Source organism: Sesamum indicum, linkage group LG15, assembly GCF_000512975.1.
Source record: "Sesamum indicum cultivar Zhongzhi No. 13 linkage group LG15, S_indicum_v1.0, whole genome shotgun sequence".
In the NCBI taxonomy this organism is placed as follows: domain Eukaryota; kingdom Viridiplantae; phylum Streptophyta; class Magnoliopsida; order Lamiales; family Pedaliaceae; genus Sesamum; species Sesamum indicum.
In genome coordinates this window covers 736,553-761,023 of record NC_026159.1, presented here as the reverse complement: position 1 = coordinate 761,023, position 24,471 = coordinate 736,553, and the positions used below count along the sequence as shown (strand labels likewise).

At 38.7% G+C, this 24,471-nt stretch overlaps 6 protein-coding genes across 9 annotated transcripts in view; 3 read left to right on the top strand and 3 right to left on the bottom strand.

Annotated features, from left to right (window-relative positions):
* Positions 1 to 4,192, top strand: part of LOC105177218 — a 5,556-nt gene extending 1,364 nt beyond the window's left edge. For all 4 annotated transcript variants that reach the window (XM_011100279.2, XM_020699175.1, XM_011100280.2 and 1 more), the window contains 6 exons: positions 80 to 177; positions 445 to 550; positions 756 to 970; positions 1,253 to 1,295; positions 3,172 to 3,425; positions 3,527 to 4,192. In XM_011100279.2, the coding sequence (XP_011098581.1) occupies positions 80 to 177; positions 445 to 550; positions 756 to 970; positions 1,253 to 1,295; positions 3,172 to 3,425; positions 3,527 to 3,953 (1,143 nt within the window). In that variant the 3' untranslated portion in view covers positions 3,954 to 4,192. The remainder of the gene's footprint in view (positions 1 to 79; positions 178 to 444; positions 551 to 755; positions 971 to 1,252; positions 1,296 to 3,171; positions 3,426 to 3,526) is intronic.
* LOC105177216 lies at positions 4,912 to 7,283 on the top strand. The gene has a single exon (XM_011100276.2). It carries the CDS (start codon positions 5,122 to 5,124, stop codon positions 7,135 to 7,137), a length of 2,016 nt encoding a protein of 671 aa, XP_011098578.1. The 5' UTR covers positions 4,912 to 5,121; the 3' UTR covers positions 7,138 to 7,283.
* LOC105177217 (AP2-like ethylene-responsive transcription factor At1g16060) lies at positions 7,064 to 9,813 on the bottom strand. Its single transcript, XM_011100277.2, has 7 exons — positions 9,293 to 9,813; positions 9,162 to 9,170; positions 8,970 to 9,058; positions 8,805 to 8,878; positions 8,645 to 8,695; positions 8,473 to 8,549; positions 7,064 to 8,383 (listed from the first exon to the last, which is right to left on the bottom strand). The coding sequence occupies exons 1-7, from the start codon at positions 9,588 to 9,590 to the stop codon at positions 7,821 to 7,823; spliced, it is 1,161 nt and encodes a 386-aa protein (XP_011098579.1). The 5' UTR covers positions 9,591 to 9,813; the 3' UTR covers positions 7,064 to 7,820.
* On the top strand, positions 11,155 to 16,173 carry LOC105177215 (FACT complex subunit SSRP1). The gene is made up of 16 exons (XM_011100275.2): positions 11,155 to 11,312; positions 12,174 to 12,359; positions 12,662 to 12,767; positions 12,880 to 13,016; positions 13,159 to 13,242; positions 13,323 to 13,417; positions 13,510 to 13,618; positions 13,714 to 13,800; positions 13,897 to 13,989; positions 14,282 to 14,479; positions 14,589 to 14,734; positions 14,853 to 14,997; positions 15,161 to 15,256; positions 15,339 to 15,521; positions 15,648 to 15,726; positions 15,811 to 16,173. The coding sequence occupies exons 1-16, from the start codon at positions 11,259 to 11,261 to the stop codon at positions 15,936 to 15,938; spliced, it is 1,926 nt and encodes a 641-aa protein (XP_011098577.1). The 5' UTR covers positions 11,155 to 11,258; the 3' UTR covers positions 15,939 to 16,173.
* Positions 16,269 to 18,478, bottom strand: LOC105177214 (probable pectate lyase P56). Its single transcript, XM_011100274.2, has 4 exons — positions 18,156 to 18,478; positions 17,307 to 17,982; positions 16,851 to 17,244; positions 16,269 to 16,611 (listed from the first exon to the last, which is right to left on the bottom strand). Exons 1-4 carry the CDS (start codon positions 18,404 to 18,406, stop codon positions 16,535 to 16,537), a joined length of 1,398 nt encoding a protein of 465 aa, XP_011098576.1. The 5' UTR covers positions 18,407 to 18,478; the 3' UTR covers positions 16,269 to 16,534.
* LOC105177213 (probable pectate lyase P59) lies at positions 22,449 to 24,465 on the bottom strand. Its single transcript, XM_011100273.2, has 4 exons — positions 24,098 to 24,465; positions 23,336 to 24,011; positions 22,970 to 23,215; positions 22,449 to 22,881 (listed from the first exon to the last, which is right to left on the bottom strand). Exons 1-4 carry the CDS (start codon positions 24,295 to 24,297, stop codon positions 22,654 to 22,656), a joined length of 1,350 nt encoding a protein of 449 aa, XP_011098575.1. The 5' UTR covers positions 24,298 to 24,465; the 3' UTR covers positions 22,449 to 22,653.

The window sequence follows — 24,471 nt, the reverse complement described above, 5'->3', positions numbered from 1 at the left end:
ATCTATTAGAATGAATTATGTTTGGTGTGTATTGATGGACCCTGCAAACATAATTCATTCTAATAGATTATGTTTGCAGGGTCCATCAATACACACCTTGAACAATGACGACCTCATTAACGGAAACATCTCTTTTCTGACTCGTGGTAACCATAATGCTAGAATCACTTGTATGAGGTAGGCATTTCTTTGTTTCTCTTCTCTAGTACATTAATATCACGTTGTGTAGAATTTGCAGTTCCTTGTCTTGTCCTTGAAGTTGTCTAGAAGAGCGAGTACATTTTGAAGTTGACCTATGTATCGTATGAGAGATTATCCATATAGGATGTGTTAGTGTAATACAAGTGACATGGCCAGATGTCTTCTGGAAGTTGTGCTTTCAGTTTATTTATTGTTCCATAACAAATTGTTTTGTGACTATTCAGCAAAATTGTTGGTCTGCAGATTGTTTTCACTCGGTGAGGCGTATCTACATCAAAGTGAGTCTGAAAAAGATGATAATGTTCTGATAACATCAAGTAATGACCATTTTATTCGCCTATGGTCAAAGGTATTGCAAAAGTATATATATTTGATTTTAATTATGAATACTGTATAGTCTGCAGGTTTTAGTTTACTTAAATCACTCCCCAGTCCCAATTTACACAACCTTAAAATGTGGTTGTTAATATCATTCCATGGTTGATAAATAGAAGTAAACTTGGATTAGTTACACTTGAAATACCCATTAAGTCCATGTCCCACTGATTTGTTAGGGAGGGAGCCGATGCTTCAAAGGTCATCATGGCCCAGTGTTGACCCTCTCAAATGAACTATTGGGCGATGATAATGGGAAACTGTTTGCTAGTGGAGGTGAAGATGGTACTGTTCGCCTCTGGTCCATCAACTCCTCTGGAAAGCGAGGCCAGCATGCACTGAAAGCTACACTTTACGGACATGAAAAAGCTGTGTCACTAATGTCAGTTGCTGGGTAGGCTCATTTGGTGCTCTACGTACATCAAGCATTTCTCTTGCTTTAATGCTGTTTTATCCCCTGATGGCATGCAAGAAACGTTGGTTGGTGATTGTTTTGCATTTCATGTATTTGGATATTATACAATTAATTGTTCCAATCATAAATTTTTCTGGCCAAATGTATCTGAATCTACAAGAGGATTATATCTTCACGCACGCTGTGTCTTGCATGTGCTTGTTTATGAGCAGTCCTTCAGTTACGTAAGATATACTAAATCGTCTTTTTGGTTTCTGCCAGGCATAAAACATCTCTGCTGGTTAGCATTTCAAGGAATGGCAAGGTATTCTTCTCTGCATCTACATATCTTTCAAATTTTTCTCATTGTCTACCAGTGCTGGAGTCAATTTCTTATTCTTGTTGTATATTGTTTCTTTTCACTAGTACTCTATGCACGTTGCATGTATTGCAAATGTTTTTGAAAAACATTACAATTTTATAAGATAGTGTTAAATCTAAAGCTCAATAAATTAAAAATAATTTAATTACTGTAAATATAAATAACAATAAAACTATTATTGCTATATACAAGTATTTTTAGTTTTCAACAATAATAGTTTTTTTCAAATATTCTTTTGGAATATTTTTCACTCATTTGGTGGATCAATAAATTTTATAGTTAAAAAGCCAATATGATTAAAAAAAATTATGTACAGAAAATATTTATTTTGATTTTTTAGTATTAAAATGTGTGCTTTTTCTTACCGGTTCTTACTGCATATATTTGGGTATGCAGGTACATTCCATAGATACAAATTTTTTTCATATATATAATTACTTGACATTTCGACCTATTTTTAAGAGTATTCTTTGTTAACTATATTTGTCAAATTTTCTGTAGCGATTACTTATCCATTAATATTTTTCATATATATATATAGAGAGATAGATGGATTAGGTGTATTCATTGTATTTCCATAATTTCTGAACAAAAAACAAATATATTGAGTATTTCAAAATTTCGTAGCTGTTTGAAGTGAAATATATGCATGCCAACATGTTATATAAATTTTGAGTTTTTCAAGATAACACATAGCTTCTAAGATCATTTACTTAAGTTAGCTAGATACTCATTTTGAATATCTTCTATGATTAATCTTAAATTCTTGGATAATCAAACTTTATATCTAATTACTTCTACTTATTCAAGTTATTCATATAATGGGAATAAGTTTTTATGTTATATTATATTTTACTAATATTTAAAAGTTTTTTAAAAAATCGATATAATGTACTACAATTTTATTTAATTATATCATGAATCAATTTAATGAAAAATTATAAAATAAGGTAATGCAAACAAGGAGTTATTTTAGATTCTATGAAAAGATTAAGAAATCTATTTATATATAAAATGGGATGCACTAATAAAAAGTATTACTTACATAGAAATAAAAAATTTTAGTATTTATGAATAAAAGTTTCTTACAATGGAGCAAATTATCTTAGAACTATATATAATTTCTCCAAGAAATACCTGTAAATATATTAGATTTTTATTATTTTTATTTTGATATCGTAGCAGCATTTCAAGTTCAGTATACCACAATATTCGACATGCTTAGACTATGTATAAAGTAAGTTAATTGATAAAAATTGATATGATTATGAGTTTGAATCTTATAAGAAAACTTTAGATGGTGTGTCATGTAGTATCTTTAAACTTGTTTTATTATTAATAAATTGCGTTGTTTTATTACTTCACCTAAAAGTATAATATTATTGCGCTTTTTTATTGCAGGGGTGACTTAAGCTGAACATATTAAAAAAATTGCTTTTGCCTACCCACAAAAAAGAATAAAGAATGAAATAAACTCTTGGTTTTTTCTCAAAGAAAGTGTTTCATAAAATACCTTAATGATTCATACTACATATTATTTTTAGTGTGCTCGATATAAAACAGAAAGAGATTAATTTTAGAAGATCCATCATATCCTTCTCATAACAGTATTTAATAAAAAACAATATGAAAGTTTCTTTTTCAATAAGTCATATTCAAGAACTATATAATAATTGAAATTCCTTGTTGAAAAGAACAATAGTATCAGTACATATGACATCTGATTGAACTATGTGATTTCGTGATACATAGGTGTGTTAAATCTGAGTCTATATGTATCTTGCTAGGCGTCACTATTCTCACTTCTACTCTCTGATAGGTTAGGGTTTGGGATACCACATCAGCGTCATCTTCTATTCGTTCTTTATGTTGTGTTGGAATGACATCTATACCTCTCTCACCTGTGGGTATGAAATGCCATGAGAAACTGGTCTATGTTGCTGCTGGGTCCTCTGTAATTGCAATTGATTTGAGAACAATGCATAGAGTCTTCACATTGGTCCAGCAAGCACAAATACATTCATTTGAATTTTTGCCCTCAAAGTCCTTACTTTGTACTGGTGGAACTGGCAGGTAATGACTGCACATTATCGCAAATTTACATGTAGTTTGACTACTTGCTAACTTGTTAAGACATAAAGCTAAAGGTTAATATATCTGCAAATTGTTCGCAGAGCGCTTCTCTGGGACACCAGGAGAGTTTCCAATACAGTCAAAGTAGAACCAAGTGCTGAATTGGATGGACATGTCGGCCCTGTAAAGCTATTGCACATGGATCTACACAAAGTTGTTACGGGCGGACCAGATGATCCTCTTGTCAATGTTTGGGAAGCCAATACTGGTACACGGACAAATTCTTTGATTTGTTCACCTCAAGATAGAATGGCGGAAGGCTTAGGATGCTCGGCAATGGCTGTGGATGGATGTCGTATTGTTACTGCCAGTGGTGACGACCAAGAAAACACCATTGTGCGTTTCAGAGACTTCAGGGTTGCTACCTGTCATGTTTCATCGAATCGATCTGAAGCAAATAGTTCAGCCGTTTCCAAGTTCTGGGGTCCCCATTCAGACAGTGATTCAGAAGAATTAGACTGGCAGTAGTAGTGAACCGTGGAAAATTGGAAACTATTGGCTTTGGCTAAGAGACCAGCTCTCTGCCTGTTCAGTCGCTCATTCCTGACCTTCTAAGTGGGTTCTAGCTTGAGCTGGCATAGTTTGTTCCCCTTGTAGGTCAAGGTTGAGAATCCCTACGGAATGGACGATTATTGATCCTTGCTTTGTTATGATGAGCTTGTAAATAATTTTGCTAATCAAACCCCAAAGGAACCTCAGTTTTGCCATCTTACTAGTCGAAGCTAAATTCGAGCAAAATTGACATGCACTACAAAATAAGGGACCCGGCTGCCGAAGTTTTTGTTAATACAGGGTGGTTATATGTGCGACGCCAGTAAGTAATGCATGTTTTTACATGCGTCGTGATTTCTAGTATGTATACGAGGATAAATTGGAGCTCATTTATTGCACAAACAAATATTGATGCTGATAGTTATATGTGCAAAGCTGATAAGTAATGCATTTGCTTTTAAATGCATGTTTTTACATGCGTCTTGATCTCTAGCATGTATACAAGGATAAATAGGAACTCATTTATTGCACAAACAAATTCATCAAGAAGATTCAAAATTGGGGAATAAGTTATATTGTTTGGATCGAATTGCATCATTTGATCCAAGGTCATGTCGCAACCCCAGAATTGATGTTATAAAGTTTAAAGGTAACAAAACGGCAATACCATTTTAAATTAAAATTTTCGCAAATTATTTGATTCAAAACTACAATTGCTCAAATCTATATATATATATAAATCAGAATTTAAATTTTACTTTGAAGGGCGTTCAGTTGAAGATTTTGTCTAAAAGTAGTCAATTATGACAAATTTCTTGTTCTTCAATGGAAAAATTGGAAGATTATGATTAAGATGGAGGATTCACATGTACGTATATATAAATAAAATAAAACATGAAATAGATAATTAGATTTTAAATTTTATTTTGAAGGGCGTTCAGTTGATGATTTCGCCTCAAAGTAGTCAATTATGAAGATTTCTTGTTCTTCAATGGAAAATTGGGAAGATTAGGAATAAAACATGAATATGTAGTGTAGGTATTGTTGACAAACTTCCTTCGCTCACTCTACTTCTACTTCGTTTAATCATTTCCGTTGAACTCAGATCCCCAAACCCCTCAAGCTCAGCAGTCACATCACCAGAATGCCCCAACCCCGAGCCACGGTGCTCCTCCCTCTCCTCCTCCTCCTCTTCCTCATCCCCGCCGGCGCCGCCCCAATCATCGGCCTCGATTCCTTTCTCACCCAACAATTCCGCAAAGATCCACATGCCACCAATGATTCCTTCCTCTTCCTCCCTTCCTCTCTCAAAACCCCTCTCTCCCATGCCTCTCCCGCTCGTCCCCCCATCGCCTCCTCCCTCCTCTCCCTCAATCTTCCCATCCCCATCACCCTCCACTTAGTGGGACCCACCTTCTCTTCATCCGCCCCTTCCCTTCTCTCCTCCTTCCTCTCCTCCGCCGTCTCCTCCGATCTTTTCCACGTCATCACCCCATTCTCCTCCTCCGGCCACCATCTCTCCCTGTCCCACTCCCTCCACCTCTCTGCTTCCCTCTCCCCTCCCTCTCTCTCCACCTCCCTCACCTCCGCCCTCAATTCCCACCTTGCGTCTGCCCCCTCTTCTCTCCGATCCCCGCTCTCTGCTGTCCCCTACTCCCTTATCGATGAAATTATTCGACAAGATTTCGAAAAAGAGAAGCCCATCAACTCGTTTCACATCTACATTATCCATCTTGGATCACAGCCAAAACCTTATGCTTACAGCTATACTCCTGGGGACAGCTCTCCGGGTTTTACCAAATGCTTGGGCAGCATTTGGACTGGAAATGATCGATACTTGTGGATTGATTTGGGAGCTGGACCGGTCGATTATGGGCCTGCTTTATCCGGTGATGGGGTTTTGCCGAAAGGTGAGTTTCATCCATTAGCTGCTCTCCATGGCCGACCAAAGTCGCAAAAAGCACTGCTTTCGGACTTAGCTTCATTGGTGTGGAGTGCTTATCAGGTACTCCTTGTACCCTCTTTGAGAATTCCTGTGCCGTTTGAGGATAAATTGATTGTTGAATTTATTCATATACATGGTGATGGTGGTAGTTTTGGGTTGGATTGGAAGTCAATAGAGAGAACTTTTATGGATGAGGTTAATGACCGTGGATTATTATTGGGGGATCAGAGTTTGAGTTTTAAGAAGTATGAGGTAAAATTTTCTGAGTGCCCAATATGCTCATTCACGATTGCAAGAGCAACCACTTCGTACACTTCTAGGTACTTGTTTGATAATTATACTTTGATTGTGAGCGAGTATTTGGACTCGAAGCAATTACATCAAACAATCTTGGAATCAGTTGATGAGTTTAGAAGGGTAGGCAAGCTGCCTGAGGAAGAGTTTGGTAGAGTTCTACCTGTATATGTTTTTGATCTTGAAGTCAATACAATACTGTTGCTTGATCGGTATCACCAGTCTGTGGCATTTAAGGATATGGTCATTGCAGTTAGGACCAAGAGTACCCAGACTGTGAGTGATTACAGTTGCAATGGGCATCATGTGTTCACACAGACTCGGGAACTCGAAAGACCACTTGTAGGTTCCATTTTGCAGAGCATGTGGGGGGTTTCACCAACACATCTTGTTTGGAGCCCTAGGCATAATAGTTCTCTTGTGGACTACACGTGGAGTGTTGGACAAACACCATTTGGACCATTCTCGGAGATATCTTCTTTATCCTTTGTTCAGAAGGATGCCGCTAGGAGAAATGTTCTTTTGACGTCATTGAATTACAGCATTACTAGTGGAATTGATGTTCTTGAGTCGATCGCTGCACATGGTGGGGACAGAAAACTTCTGAAACAGAATCGACATTATGAATTTATACAGAGGTGGAACTTGTTCAGGTACAAGCTGGACAAGTCAATTTCTGCTATGTCACACTTTGATTATGAGATGGCGCTATATTATCTGAGATCTTCAGACCACGATCTATATGCTATCCACACTCTTGTTTATCATGCATCCCAAGAATTGGAGGCATCGCTTGTGTGTTTCAGGGATCCACCACTCCCATGGACATCTCTTTTGCTCTCTGGTGGAGCTTTCTTTGCTTTGCTTTATGTGTACGCAAAAAGAGAGAAATTATTTCGAAGCAAGAGAAAACAGTTTTAAAGTTTTGATAGTGTCAGGCTATGTGTGTTTGGATTCATACATCTGTATTTCAAAAGGAGAGTTGGTACACTTGCTCAGAATGTATAATTCAGTTTTCCAAGCAAAAGAATTGCAGTTTGACTTAACATTGATTTGCTTCAAATCCTCTTCTGAAGTACATCTGTCACCTTCGTAGCCTGAAATAATGATGCTTGATAAATCTTAAATTGTGTATTTTGCTCTGAGATTTTGGTATACACTCTAACATGCATCAAGTCCATCTTACGTTCGTATGGATTTTGAATTTGCTCAGTTGGCCAACAAGTTGATGGTTCTGTGGTTCTGGTTCATGGGGGGGAATTATCAGGATATAATGTGTTACCTTGTACTGATTAATTTGCCAGGCTGCTTCTGATTATTATTTGGTCTGTAATTTTCAGATGTTCTCTTGATGCTATTGGATTTCAAAATAATGAAGACTTTGTGGAATTTATATGTAAAGGGAGCTCTAACAATCTTCATGTAATGGATAGTGATATTAGTTTTGGTTGTTTTACATTCACCAGTTCCCTAATATCGGAAAAATGAACCACATTTCTCCCCCAACTGGAATTCTAAATAAGATTACTAAAGTGTTCCTGAGACTAAATATATTCTCTTCACATTTATACATACACAGACCTCAAAATGATGGCATCTAATGACTAGTAAGTAGTGGCCATGCCTATGTTGTCTCTCCCCATGGTGTCTGGATTGTAGTCGAAGTGGAGTTGTTCTTGCAACTCAATGCTGTGCCCATTCGTAGAAACTGCAAACGGGATATCTTCACTTCCATCACAAAAGATCCCTCCATACTCATCGTCACTGCCAACCCGTGTCAGGTTTCTGTTGTTTTCACCATCAGTTTCTTCTTCCGAGACATTTGAATTCTTCTCAACGAGTTCCCTGAACACAGAGGACCGGAGGAGCAGGCCGAGGGCTGTTGGAGAAGATCTGCTACATGGACTGATAGGAAGGTTGCTGACAAATGTCTCTTGCAGGTCTTCCGCACTAAAAGCTTTTCTTTTTAAACCGGTAGAAAGGGCTTCTTCTCCTGTTAGGAAAGGGGATGAAAATGGCAGTTTTGATTCTTGAGCAGGCACTGAAATGTTTGCTCCGGGTTTTAACCATCTGATGTAGGTGCTCAAGTCAAAGTTGGTGATAGCATTGATCCCTCTGTACTCTATTGCTGCAATATCATAAGCACGAGCGGCTTCTTCTTGTGTACCTGTGAGCAAAATCTCAACGTTAGCATCAGGTGAAAGTTTACTTTTTGGTGCTATTCTGTTGGTTCCAATTTGGGTGCAGATTACTCACTGTAAGTGCCAAGGTAGAGGTACTTGTTTCCGAAAACCCTTCCTATCCTCGCTTCCCATCTTCCATTGTGATGGTGTCTGCATTTTTTCCATCTACATGTTAAGTTATCTGCTAGAATATATCAATCATGAAACTGACTTTGTATATACAATTAGTGGTTGTTTATATGTACCTTGCAACTCCTCTATACTTCGAAACCCCTCTTGAAAAGCCGCTACTTTTTCTGCAGAACCATGATCAACAGGGTCACCATTGCTTCTTGTATGCTAATATTGCGTCCATATGAACACGTGAAACTTTTGACTACACAAAATTAGATAAAACAATCTTACCTTCTGAGTGAAGCTAGATACTCTTCCTTTGTAACGGCCTGCATAATTTCAATCTCCGCTTCATAATCAGAGATCTGCCGAATATATCAAGAAAGTTGGTAAGAATCTGGGGTTTGTATGAAGTGGAGAAAAGTGTTCAACAGGACAAATTGCCGGTTATCATACAGGAAAATTGGTGAAAGTAGATGTTCCCCAATACTTAAGTGCTGCTAAGTCGTAGGCTCTTGCTGCGGCTTCTTCATCGTCATAAGCCCCTGAAGAACATTGATAAATAATTAAGTCCCAACAAAAAACCTTATACAAAAATATAAAAACGAACACCGATACTTTCAAACTTTAAGACTGAAATGTACTCACCAAGATAAACTGCCATTTTCGTTCCATCCCCGATCAGAAACCACGAAAGAAAATTAAAAATTCCGTGTCAGGCACTAGTATTCCTCTTACATGAAAGAACAGATGAGAAGATGTAGTGTAATGTAAGATACCTTGTTTCCCCTTTTTCTTCTGAGTAACATTCCAGGAGAGTTTGTCCCACAGGTGTGCTTCATACCTGCCTGTCCATCTATGCTTGCTCACGCCACGAAACCTCGAACTTCTCTTCACAGTTGTTGCTGCTGATGTTCCATCAGCTTCCTTCTGCTCACCATTGCAATTGAGAATATCAGCAACTACTTCTCTTCGTCTACGTTTGACACATCTAGCTTCACGCCGTCCCAGGTTCTCTTCACTCTTTACCATTCTCATTGCCATGTTCAGCTTCTCTTCCTTGATAATTTGCTCCATCTTTTTCCTATATTCTTCACTCTTTGCTCCTGCTTGTCTAGCCTTCTATCTGAACTCACTCTCAATTCTCAAGCTCGTATAAATAGCATCCATGCCTTTTTTGGCTTATTATGTTGTGTCTGTAGTAGTTGCTTCTAGCATTTGAACAACGACAGGAATGGCGATGGGCACGAGGAATTTGGTTTATTTAAGACAATGTTGTTTATCCTTGTACTGCCTGCCAGCCATAGGAACCAAATATTATACATTCTTGTACTCTGTCCCCAGCCGCATATGACTTCATAACTTTGGAATGGTTCCGACGTAGCCGGTTTTACTTCTCAAATAGATATAGTTGAGGGGTCAATTGTTTCTGCTCCTCCACTACAAAAAATATACTGCTTCTACTAATTAATTAATTTGTTTCTTATTCTGATGCTGGGCCGCTGGATTCCTTAACACAAATACGAATGTTTTTACAAACGATCAGAATTACCCAACTTTATGTTTTGATTAATAAAGCATCGGAATTCGGTATTTAAAATCTCTAATAGCAAATCCTTCGACTATCATTTTTGCACTAATAATATCGATGTATTTCAAAATCCACTTATTATAGAGTTTTCCTCCAATTTTGATCAAATTCCGTTCATTGCCAAGACAACACTTATTTTGCACTTGTTCCAAATTTACCTCAGCCCATCAAATCACCAATTTGACTGTGTGCTCTTGTGTCTCAATCAGCTGTGTAAGAATAAGAAGCAGGAGTGTGGCTGTGATAAACAGATAGATAGGGTCATAAAAGAGCATTTTCTCGGATTCGTCATCCGTAATTTGTCTGTTGTTAAACAACTCTCATTGAGGTTTTGAGTTCGTTTTTGCTTCTAAGGTGGGAACAGGAATTGTACGGCGATGTTAACTATGGAATCTACTCATGTAATGTAATATACTAATATTCCTCTTCCTCCTACTACATTTTTTGAACAATATATTGAATTACCCAACATAAAATGCATTAGCGCAGGATTAATGCAGTGAACAACCTTATCAAAAACACAAGTACAGGTTCATCCTGATAATAAATATACTTAAATAAAATAAATAAATTTATATTTTTTTAAAATAGAATAAACAAATAATTAAAGATTCACTTATTTAACTAGCCACAAGTTATATCTATCGACATTTTGTACAGCGGAAAATCCATACTATTTATCCAGTTTCAAGATTTTAGTTGGTAAATAAAATGTGGATTTCCTAGAACACCCTTGTTTTATTTATGTTTGTCCATAAATAACTGTTTATTTTAGGTAATACACATTTCAAGTATTTATTTTATTAAGGTTAAGGTTTTCCAACAACCGGAAACAGACAGATTGGGCCGAACGAAAATATCTCTTATTGGGCTTTGTCAAGTAGCATGGTTTGGGCTAACATAAATGAGCAGGATATCGTCAATTTAGCCTCTGTCTATTGGGCCTGATTGGTTATGCAGCCCAATCTGCTCAAAACCACGTGACTGTCTCGTGCCTTCCATTTTTGATTGCATTATTTAACCGTGAACCGACTCGCAGTGGGTAATTTCCTTTTCGCGCCACTACGGTTGGAGTAGCGCAGTGCGCACTCCCCTTGCTCTATATAACCCGTCCCCTACTCTGCTCTCGCTACTTTCCCCTATTCCTTATTGCAATGGCGGACGGTCACTTGTTCAACAGTATCTCTCTTGGTGGCCGTGGAGGAACCGTAAGCACGATTTCTCTTTTGTCAATTTCTTTGTTTGCTTCTTCCTTTTCTTTTTTTGACTTTTGTTGTTTTAAACCCTAGCCCTAGTAATTACTGTGTTTGCTGTTGTTTTGTATCTGAATAGTTTGGGAGCAGGCACACCATCAAGTTTATCGTTTCCTCCTTTGGCTAGGGTTGCAAACTTGCATATTTTGTTTTTGGTTCAAATTCTGGGTTTACATCGCGATTGGAATTGGAATGGGGGTTTCTACTTTCTAAACAACTGAAGAAGTCGAACTACTTATGGACTTGATATTTCTTAAAAAATTTGTCAAAGTTTAAAGGGACTGTCATATGCAGAAAAACTCTTGATTAAGCAAAAGGAGGAAGTGAGAGAAGTAAGAGAAGAAAATGGGGTGAATAGCAATTTAAACCTTGTGACATTGAAAATGAGCGCGATACCCCTATGAAAAAAATATAGCAATTTACCTCCTTATACAGGGAGGTAAATTGCTTTATTTTTAAAATTGTATTTTAGAAAACACAGATAGGTAAATCGCAATTACTGTTTCATAAAAGGGTAATTTGCTCATTTGCAATATCATAAGGGGTTGCTTGCATTTTTCTTAGTTGATTTCTGCTTCTTTTGTTAAAGGTAAAAAAACAAAAAGAAGAAGAGAAAGAAAATGTGACATAATAAAAACAAGGGTTTGTTAGTTGATTTGGGCTGCTACTTCTTGAGGGTTGGCTAATGAGAGGTCTTGACTTGGGGCACATGCAGCTGGAGTAATAAGTTGCTTGATACTGGTGATTGTGAAAGCTTTGAGATTTTGATTTTCTTTTATAAAAAACCAACTTGAAACTTTGTCTTACATTTTGTAGAATCCAGGGCAACTTAAAGTTCATTCAGGTGGGGTAGTATGGAAGAAACAAGGAGGTGGCAAGGCTGTGGAAGTTGATAAATCTGACTTGTTGGGCCTTACGTGGATGAAGGTTCCGCGATCTAATCAACTTGGAGTACGGACCAAAGATGGCTTGCATTACAAATTCACTGGTTTCCGGGATCAGGTGAACATATATGTTTTGTCCTGTTTGCTTAAGCCTTAGATTATTGAGATCATGTTATTCGTATGTGTTTATTCTTCAAATAAGGTTGCTTGATTGTGAAGCTAAGATTGAGTGTATTCCTAAGTTATTTATTGTATTGAATTACAATAAGTGAAAAGATAGAATTATAATGTAATTCAGAATCATGGCATTTATAACACATCTCACTCATGCATTCCTGTCACATCTTTAGCATGCGTTCAACTGTTCCACTTTTTCAAGTTTCCCCAGTCTGATATTTTTAATGGATGCTTGTTTTGCAGGATGTTGCCACTCTGACTGCGTTTTTCCAGTCCAATTTTGGGACAACACCAGAGGAGAAGCAGCTCTCTGTCAGTGGAAAAAACTGGGGAGAAGTTGATTTGAATGGTACATTATTACTTAATAAAAGGATTTTACCTTTTTTATTACTTCTTCGCTGCTCTCTTTGTATGCTTGCTTAGTTCTGGTTGATATGCCTATGCTTTTCTTTGTTTCTCAGGGAATACACTTACTTTTCTTGTGGGAAGTAAGCAAGCGTTCGAGATATCTCTAGCGGATGTTGCGCAGACCCAACTTCAGGGAAAAAATGATGTTATGTTGGAATTCCATGTAGACGACACAACTGGTGCTAATGAGGTACTTTATGCTTTCATTTCAGTCATTGTCTTTATGGCATGGTGTCTCTCTTGTGATCGTTTTGGGTGTTAAAATCCAACATTGTCCTTCTTTTTTCTTCCTAATTAATGGCAAATTTATTCAATTTATACTCTCTCTACAGAAAGATTCATTAATGGAAATAAGTTTTCACATCCCCAATTCGAACACTCAATTTGTTGGGGATGAAAGTCGTCCTTCTGCTCAGGTAATTCTCTCCCACCGATGCTGATACATGGATTGCCATTCTTATATCTTTGAGCATCATGAAATTTACTTTCTATGTAGGTGTTTCGAGACAAGATTGTCTCAATGGCAGATGTTGGAGCTGGAGGTGAAGAAGCTGTTGTTACTTTTGATGGAATTGCCATACTCACTCCTAGGTTGGTTGCTCGTAGCTAGTTGTTATAAGTTTCGGATCCGATTTGGTTACTTCTCTCCAGGTCTGGATGTCTAAAATAGATATTTCTTTCAGGGGACGATACAATGTTGAGCTTCATCTCTCATTTTTGCGTCTCCAAGGACAAGCAAATGACTTCAAAATTCAGTACAGCAGTGTTGTTCGCGTTTTTTGGTTGCCTAAGGTTCTGTTATTTAGCTATTCTTTTAAGTCTATTTGAGTGGTACTTGCCTAAGGTCTCTGTGACACATTAATGCTTAATCATCTTTGCCTCTGCAGTATAACCAACCACATACATTTGTCGTTGTTACTCTTGATCCACCAATTAGGAAGGGACAAACTCTATATCCACATATTGTGATGCAGGTAATGATTGACATTAAAAAGTTTTGGACATCCATGCTAAAATGTGAGGATTCATCGTAATGAGTTTCTGTGTTTCTTTTGGGGGTTCAACTGCAGTTTGAGACAGATGCTGTGATAGACACCACCTTATCGATGAGTGAAGAACTTTACAATACGAAGTATAAGGACAGGCTTGAGCCAGAGCATAAGGTAATCATCGCTTCTGTTGTTAACCCACTTGAATTCTATTGCTGAATCACTAGTTTAGGCTTGACTATTGAATTCAAATGATAAATGACGCTCTGCTTGGTAGATTGGTAATAGTTTTTAATAAATTATGCAGTCTGTACCATTTCAGCATTGCTGCAATCTTGATATTTCCTTTTTATTGGGTTGTCCATCCTATGTGGGTGCCTTTCATTTCTGTGTAACAGAAGCTGAGGGAAAGAAGACACTCATTTCAATTATCTTAATCTTGACATGATTTTTGTTCAAATATCAGGGACTCATACATGAGATCTTTGTTACAATTCTGCGAGGGTTATCTGGGGCAAAAGTTACTAAACCAGGGAAGTTCCGTAGTAGTCAAGATGGTTATGCGGTGAAGTCATCACTTAAAGCTGAAGACGGAGTTCTTTATCCACTTGAAAAGAGCTTTTTCTTTTTACCTAAACCACCCACTCTCATTCTTCATGAGGAGGTATGGTATTTATCTATTCTTGGGGCAGTCTACAAGTTTAATCTTTTCGTACCAGTACAGATGCCTGTGATGGTACTTGAGACTATACTATTTTTGCCTTATAATTTAGATTGACTATGTGGAGTTTGAGAGGCATACTGCTGGAGGTTCGAATATGCATTACTTTGATCTTCTCATCAGACTTAAGACTGAGCAGGAGCACCTTTTCCGAAATATCCAGAGAAATGAGTACCATAATCTCTTTTCATTCGTCAAGTAAGTGCATCTCTCTTGCCGTGATCTTTGTTTATCTTGGTTGTGCAAGAGTAAGACCTGAGTTAGCTTCAACTTTGTGCCTGAAGTGTAATTCGGATATAATGGGTGTGTACTGCAGTGATAAAGGTCTGAAGATCATGAATTTGGGGACTGATCAGGCTACGGAGGGAGTTGCATCTGTTATTAATGATATTGATGATTCTGTCGACCCACATCTTGAAAGAATCAAGAATGAAGCTATTGGAGATGAAAGTGATGAGGAGGTTGTGTTTTATTTTCTTCTTTTATGTGTCTTATTTTCATAAGAAATTTGTACATGCAAGTTATGAATAGTTCACTTCCATTCTTGATATTTGCACTAAGCAACTATTAACTGCTAGCAAAGGCTGCAACAAACTAAGATTATATGCTGTGTTATCTATGCAGGATGAGGATTTTGTGGCTGACAAAGATGATGAAGGCTCCCCTACTGATGATTCTGGAGGAGAAACTGATGCCAGTGACAGTGGAGATGAGAAAGAGGTGAGATTTCTGTTGCTTTTCTTTTTCCAATTTCAATTTCAATATTTTACGTGAACCTGAGATCCATTTATTTTTGGTTTAGGCACCCATGAAAAAGAAATCCAAGAAGGAGCCGTCTGCTTTGAAGGCGTCATCAAGTAGAAAAAAGACCAAAGATGACGATGATGATGGGTCAAAGAGAAAGAAACAGAAGAAGAAGAAGGATCCAAATGCACCAAAGAGGGCAATTAGTGCCTTTATGTTCTTCTCCCAAACAGAGAGAGAGGTTTGTATACTCTAATATACATAAACTGATTTAAGCAATTCTAGATCTTATGCCAGATCATATATTACAACATTGCATATTACTTAGTTACACTTATGTATGGATTACCACTTTTTCCCAATGCAGAATGTGAAGAAGAGTAATCCAGGAATTTCATTTACAGAAGTCGGGAAGGTACTTGGTGAAAGATGGAATAAGATGACAGGTATAATCTTGTGCATTATCTATATGAATTTCTTGTAGAATGACAATGTTGCTCTCAATAATGCTGGTGTCATGGATTCTGCAGCTGAGGAGAAAGCTCCATATGAAGCAAAAGCCCGGGCCGACAAGAAACGGTATACTGAAGAAATCAGTGGCTACAAGAATCCACAAACCACAAATGTAGACTCTGCAGATGAATCTGATAGTGCTTAGGCATAACCAGGGCTTTAATTAATTGTGATACAGTCAGAAGAACATAATGCTTCTTAATAGATGTCATAGTACAGGAATATCTGAAAAGCATTTGGACAAATCTTTCTGTGAGATGTTAGTATGATCGAAAAGGAGACAATGTGCAGGATGTTGTATCTTATGGTTATTTGTCTTCTGGGTACAATTGTAGCATAGCTGTGCCTGTCTCCAACTGGCTGACAGGTACTGTTACTACTCTGAACAGTGAAAAATCGAGCTTTCGTTTTTGTTCTTGGTCGTTAATTCTGCACAAAATTGCTCAAGAGTTTATGATAATACACTCGGTTGGTCTAAGTAAAAAATCGTTGTCCTAGAGCTTTTATTGCAATTTTATGTTTCAAAGTTTGCAATACAAGTGCAAAAGATGACACCCAAGATATAATAATAATTCTCCTATTATTCTATGTATCTTTAACAAAGTTTTCTTCTTTATATTAGCAGAAGACAAACTGTAGAGGGGGAAACCTTTCATTTGTCTCCCTTCAGTATCTTAATCACGTGCCAACTAATCAGTCGCACATTTTGCCTAACAATTTCATGCATCTGCAAAATTTTAACTAGCACGGTAGCGACACCACGCATTTCAGAGCACCTGCGAACCTTGTGAGGTCGTAAACTTGCTCTCCTGGAGCTGGTCTAATTTTCTCTAGAGCTAGATATGTAGCTGCTCCGTTTGGATCACCAGACGGAACGAAATAGGCTCCGTTCAAAAAGACATCATGGTCTGTTACCCATGTCCATTTCCGCCATTCCGATTCTGGGGAGTCGGCTTCCCTATGGGTCACCTGCCTCTTATCTGGCAAAGGTGGTGCAATGTACCGGTTCCCTTGACTTATGATGGTGGCATGGTGGCTACCGCCGCTCCTGGAGCTGGTCTAATTTTCTCTAGAGCTAGATATGTAGCTGCTCCGTTTGGATCACCAGACGGAACGAAATAGGCTCCGTTCAAAAAGACATCATGGTCTGTTACCCATGTCCATTTCCGCCATTCCGATTCTGGGGAGTCGGCTTCCCTATGGGTCACCTGCCTCTTATCTGGCAAAGGTGGTGCAATGTACCGGTTCCCTTGACTTATGATGGTGGCATGGTGGCTTCCGCCGATGGCATACATCAGCCAGTGCGTGTAGTCGTTGTTGACCAGGTGGAAGAATCCGCGTCTGCACCTGGGCATTCTCTGCACCAAATGCTTGCCAAAATGGTTGAATGCAAGCGTTATCTGCATTTTGCTGTCAATTTCATCCATGTCCCTCCCTCCAAACAGCAGCACCTGCATCCGTTTTCCGTATGAAATTTCTTGATAGCTTCAAAAATGGAGAGAGATTGACTTACCTTGTCGTGACGAACAAAGTGGCAGTTGGATATTGTTATAGCTGTAGAGCCCATGACGGCATCAATGAGGCCGTCAGCACCTCCAGACATGGAGAGATGGTCGATCCAAATGTTGTGAGATCCGAAAATGTTAATGGCATCCCCATCCGAGCCCGTTCTGAATCCAAAATGGTTGACGGAGTCTCTGATGGTGCCGCCAGGGGATGGCACTATGTTAGTTATTTTCAAGTTGGTAATGATGATGTTGTGAACAAACTGGATGGTGAGACCAGCACCTCCCGTTATCTGAATCAACGCTCCACGCCCATCGATGGTCTTGTCGCTCGTCATGATCAGTTCCTGGTTTAGCTTTATGTTCATGCTATGGGAAAAGATGATCCAGAGCGGGCCTGGCTGGATCACAGCGTGACGCAGGGTTCCAGGCTTTGGGTTCATCATGTCGTTGTCCGACGGGTCTCTCACCACATATATGGGGCCAAACTTTCCACCTGTGGCTGCAGCGCCGAATCCTTGGGCGCAGTCCGCCAACTTCTGGCGGTTTAGGGCCCAGTTGGGATTGCACCTCCAGCACCTATCGATCGGGTTGGTGGCCACGCATGGGCCCATGTATTTCCTTCCCAAATTCCTCCTGGTGCCGTTATGTGGAGCTCTATTCACCTGGGAGTGTTCCAGGGCCCTGGAAATATATAATGCAAAATCACAAAAATCAAGAAACAGACAAGTATCAAGAAAAAAGATGAAAAAAATCACAACGTCCTGGAAAGGCGAACAACATAAGATCACAAAATAGACAAAAATTCCAGGGTCGGGCAAGAATTGTAAACAGACAAAAGATATCAATGGACTTGCTCTTTTGTTTTTTGGTTGAAGTCGGTGACGATTGCCTCTGGATTTGGGTTGTAGGCTTGAAGGATGCGTGCTCTGGCCAAAGCAGCCCTTTCTTGCCAATAGACATCGTGAGAATCTGTGTAGTTAGCCCCTGAGGTGGGGATGAAAGCAGCAGAGATGAAGAAGAGAAAAAGGAAAGTGATTGAGAAATTCTTCTCCATAATTTTTAATCCAGGGATGCTGGCTGTAGCATGGATGTTGGGAGATGGCATAAGCCGATCGAAATTCAGAGGCGAGCCCAGATTACCTTCTTCCCAACATGAAAAATGGTGGTTTCTGACATGGAAACAGAAGCCTTTTTAAATGGTGTTTGGGAGCACCAAATGTGGAACATCCGATGGTTCAAATCTGAGTAAACGTCCCCTCCTCTCCGATCCTCATGTTCGGAGTTGAAATAGCAATAGCAATAGTAATAGCATAAATGAATTAGTAATAACCCTATAATCCTAATCTTGCATACCGTACAAAACAATTTAACTAAATTATTATATCTTTCCTTTCCATATATAGTAATTTTAACAACAGAAAATACCAATCATTTTAGACAATAATTACGTGAGATCCAATGACTTGTATAGTAAAATCAAGCCAACCATCCTTTATTTTTGCATGATTACATGAACACTGAAAAACCTTGCTCGAATCAAATTTGGCCCGACTAAATCTATGTGCTTGGTAATTTTTTTTTAACTGTACATCAATCACACGACAAGTGTATTGCACTTATCATATAATTGATTTAAATTTGATCGAGCCAGAATCGGGCTAAAATTTCCCACACCTTTTAAAACTGTCAACCGTCATTACCATTTTTGTTAGACAATTTTTTGGCCTAGAGCCCAAAGTTGTACTAAAATTTCATGTTTGCCACTGTTGACTGGTCTTTATTATTTTAATTTTTTTTTGGATCATAAAATCTCAAGGAGGTATATGTGATTGGGTATCATATAAAAAACTTTTAAATAGTCCTATTGATGTGTGTCCATTGTTATTCTTTTTTAGTGAATGGTAACCAGTTTGGTTTTCTTTGCCTGCAACAGGGACTCAGTAAGGGGGATCCGTTGTCACTTTATCTGTTTCTTTTATGTATAGAGGCTTTAGTTCGTTGCTAGATAGGGCGGTATTGGATGGATCGGTGTCGAGAGTAGCAATTTGCAGAGGTGCCCCTCCTATATCACACCTCCTATTTACCGAAAATACACTCATTTTCAGTAATGCTAGTGAGGGGGCAATGAGGGGTACTGCATAGGTACTCTCGACCTATGTCCGAGCTTCTGGCCAAGAGATAAATTTCAGTAAGTCCACGGTGGTGTTTAGCAAAAACATGGAGGACTTGGTGCAGGGGGCTCTCCCGAGGATCTTGGGTATTCGTAAAGCGGATCGGCACGTCTTATACTTAGGACTTCCAACAATCATTGGTAAGTCACAGAGGGCGGTCTTTAATTCCTTACGAGATAAGGTGTGGAATATGATTAGTGGGTGGAACGAGAATATGCTCTCTCAGGCTGGGAAAGGGATTTTGATCAAAGCCGTTCTCCAGTCGATCCCGACATATGTGATAGGGGTGTTCAGAATTTCAGAGTCTGTTATTCGGGATACTTTCTTTATGCATTGATTTTTGGTCGCACAATCAAGGACAAAAAAAAGGTGCATTGGCTCGCGTGGTCCAAGTTATGTGCTCGGGCCTCCGTAGGTGATTTGGGCTTCCGTGAGTTAAGGGCTTTTAATCAAGCCATGCTTATAAACAGTATCGGAGAATCTTCACAAACCCAAACAGCTTTCTCGATCGTCTCCTTAAGGCCTGGTACTCCCTGAACACTTCTTTCCTAGAAGCTCCCATCTCTTCTCGGCCTTCTCTCACCTGGAGAAGTCTCTTATTTGCCAGGCCCTTAATAGTAGCTGGTTTTGTTGGCAGCTGGGGTCAGGCTCATCTATTCATGTTTGGCAATCCCTTGAATTCCCCGTCCATTCTCCTTTAGGCCGATTACTCCGACAGATAGTAACACTTTGTATCTTCTTGTGGCGGATTTGATTGATGAAGTGGGAATGTGGAACCGCGAGCTTGTTGAGAACATGGCCATCCCTCTTGGGCGGACAACTTAGCCGGACCTAGCTGTGTGGCATTATTTTAGATATGGTCGCTTCTCAATGCGTAGCGCCTATCACCTAGCCTACTCCCTGCAGGGGACTGCATCGCACTCTGTTGTGGTGCCTTCATGGAGCTTCATTTGGACTGCAACAGTTCCTCCAAAGGTTCGGCTTTTCACGTGGAAAGCTTGTAAGAATGCTCTAACTACTTCTTCTAATTTGATTAAATGGGTTGGAAGTTCTTTCGGGAGGGTGCCCCTTTGTTTTGCGAGTGATGAGGATTTATTCATGTGTTGATCTAATGTCACTTTGTCCACCAATGTTGGGCACTTGCTCAAATTCGTTGGAGTGTTGCGGGTCTTATTTTCGGGGACGTTGAGATTGGTTTTAGGCAGGTATGGAAGTCCTTTCGGGGGAAGAGTTTTGTCTTTGTTGGGGCTTGTGGAAGCATAGGAATGAGGTGTTAATGCAGAATATACATAAGGACCCTTTGGATGTTATGACTGGGGTCTCTCGTTTCTTGGTAGAATCTCAGCGCACTCCTCGAGGGGTAAAGTTGTGTGGGATGCATAGTGCGTAGCTGTTGGAGGCCTCCAGATGTTGGGTGGGTGAAGATTAATTTTGATGGGGCAGTGTTTAGGGATGGTATGGAGGGTGGATGCGGTGTTGTAGCTCAATCAGACTCTGGTCAGTGTGTTGTCTGGGCTGCATTTCGCTTCGTCCAGCCTGTTTTCCCAGAATTGGCTGAAGCTTTAGCAACTCGGGAAGCCGTTTCTCTTGCTCTTCGTATGGGCTGGCGCTCTGTCATCTTTGAAGGGGATTGCGTCTCTCTTATTCACAAGTTACAATCCAATAGTGGGGATCTTTTTGTTATTGGTCGCGTTGTTCGGGATATCAAATTTCTCGTATCTAGTTTTTCTCACTCTTTTTCTCTAGTGCGTAGAACAGGTAATCGAGTGACTCACTCTATTGCTCGTACTGCAGGAACTTATATTATTTTATTTTATTTTATTTTTTTGGTCAAACCTCTATATAAAATTACACTTTGAATAATTGAAATATTATATTATTTTTTTATAATATAAATAAGATAGATTAGAAGCTTATATACAAAAATGATCTCAACTTGTACAAATTATTGTAAACTTTTAACATTAAAAGAACTTTTATTATTTCAAAGTAGGATTTCTTTCTTCTTTACTATCCTTTAATTGTTAATTGGTATAAACATTTATTAAAATTAGAAAAAGTATAACTTAAAGTAGTTTTGTATTTAAAAATATAATTTACTAATTTACTGTAGCAAGGCAAGAGAGTATTGTATTTCTAAAAAGATAAATAAAAAATATTAACTGATCTAAAATTAAATTTAAAGCAATTAACAAGTATAATATCAAAAAGTATATTTAATACAAAAATAAAATTACGTTATTTTACTACCTAAGTTTATTTAAAAACATAAATGAATCTTTTGAATAAAGACAATCAATGTTCATTTATTTAACTTTAAATAGAATCTAAAAATATTATTAGATATCAAACTAAGATTTAAATTATATTACTAACTAATTTATCAAAAAAAAATTATAATTATGAAATTAATATCAAACATTAAAATTATTATTCCCGTCTTCGTCTTTCGATATGAAGTTCAAACTAGATTTGAATGGGATATTCGAACTTATCAAGATGATTGGAGAAGAGATGAGAGTGGATAATCCCACCAAGGACTCCATCAAATATACAGTTGCGTACAGCACTCTTAATTTGTTGAATTTACTTTGACAAAGATTAGATATGCATTACTCCTTATAATTTAATTAGCAGTCCCATCTGATGGACGATTATGAAACATTAATTAATGTATCAGCCATTATCTGATCATTCTCATATTGGCTTCTTTTATCCATACCTACATATATTATAACCACAAATTAATTAATTGATCATCATAATCAGTATAAATATATAGAAGAAGATGGCAAAAATTTACTATATTATTTTCAAAACTGCTACTTCTAAGTACAGCTACTCATCAACTAATGGGATTGCGTAATTTGTAGTGAAAGGAAGGCAAAAACAAAGGATTACAAGATGCCTGCAGCTTTGTTTCATATTTCTTCATTATAAATATGTATATATAAATATAAATATAATCTCATCAACTGTACGTAATATATATTTCCTTACCAAAATTAATTAATAAAAATATTATTGTATACATATTAATTATGCAGTAGCAATAGTAGTGTGTTTCCCTCTTCTTGCCCACAGCCACCAGACGTCACTCACAAGATCATAGTGACTAAAAGCCGGTAATCTACGAATAAATCAGCATTGTATATGTTGACTGATGTATTCTACAGTAGTTCTAACACGGTACTCCTACTTTGCAGCCAAGTGCGCCCGCAAATTTTGTGATCTCAGCAACATTCTGAGCCGGGGCGGCCTGAATCAGGTCATACTTCTCAGGATGCTTGCTAGTGTATGTTGGATCACCTGATTGAACAAAGAATGCACCTCCTTGGAATATATCTCCCTCTGATCTCCACACCCACGACTTCCATACCGATTCTGGCGAGTACTCCCTCTTTGTCACCTTCACAATTCATCAAATTTTGAAAACATTCATTAATTATGTCAAGTTACTGAGGTCATGTTCTAATGCAAACACACACTAGTCATACCTCCTTGGCATAAGGATTAGTTGGAGGAGCAATGTATCTATTCCCTTGGCTAATAATAATGGGGTTCTTGCTCCCACCAACTGCATACATATTCCAGTGAGTGTAGTCATTGTTAACAACGTGGATGTAGCCGTATCGTGCCCTTGGCATTCTCTGCACCATCCTCTTCCCAAAGTGGTTGAAAGCAACTGTGACTTGCATTTTTACGTCCTGTGTGTGGCTATCGCTCGCACCAAAAAGCATCGCCTGCACCATAATTCCACACATCCAATTACATCATCATCACAACATGCATCAAAGTAAATATATGTATATATATATGCTGCAGCAGTCTGTTTTGAGAAATTTTGTATCAGACGTGATCACCTCATTGTGATCTGTGAAGTGGCTATTTGAGACGGTGACTCCAGTCGATCCCATGATAACGTCAATGAGACCATCTGCGCAGTTCAGCATAGAGACGTGATCAATCCAGATATCCTGAGAACCGAAGATCGATATCCCATCCCCATCACTCCTGGTCCTGAGCCCATAGTGGTCTACAGCATCCCTGATCATACCACCTTGCCCTGGACTAATGTTATAAATCTTAATGCCATGGATGATCACATTCTTCACAAATTGGAGGGTAATGCCTGCGCCATTTGCAATAAGGACTCTCGCACCACGCCCGTCGATGGTCTTGTCACTCTGGACGATCAATTCTTGCGAGAGTCTGATGAGCATGTCACGTTGGAATATGATCCACAATGGCTCCTTTTGTATCACTGCATGGCGGAGGGTTCCTGGCTTTGGATTGACCATATCATTGTCTGATGGGTCGGTGACAACGTAGATTTTACCGTTCTTTCCTCCCTTGGCCTTGTAGCCGAAGCCCAACACGCAGTCCGCCAGCCTAAACCTGTTTTGAGCCCAATTGGCCTGGCATCTCCAGCACCTGTCGATTGGATTCGTGACCCTGCATGGGCCGTCGTACCCATGGCTTAGCTGCCTCCTCGTACTATTCAAGCTCAATTCCTCTTCTTTTACTTCCTTCAAGGCCCTGTAGAGTAATAATTAAATTAAAACAAACGCCTATAACAGAAAATAAAACCCATCAAGTAATTAATTATTAGTACCAAACAGTACCTGTGAACATTGAGATTGAGGTGACTAACTATCTTGGCAGGAGCTGGCTCGTAGGATTCGAGTGTTCGGTTCCAGGCCTCCTCTGCTCGCCTCTGCCATACCTCGTCGAATTCTGCAATGTGTGCTCGGACAGCACCGGGAAGAGTAGAAGCAAATGCAAACAAGAAGAGAACCGACAAACATATATGAGCTGTATTCATCGTTTCTTTTGTTGTGTTTATTTCTTTATTGTTTTTGGGGGTGAATGCCGACGGTCTGGAAGTGAAACCCCGCAGGTTGTTGGGGTTCCAACTTTTATTAGCAAAACTTTCCAGACCGGACCACGATTATATGACTATTAAAAGGGCTCCCAAGAAAGAAGCAGCTGCAGAAGA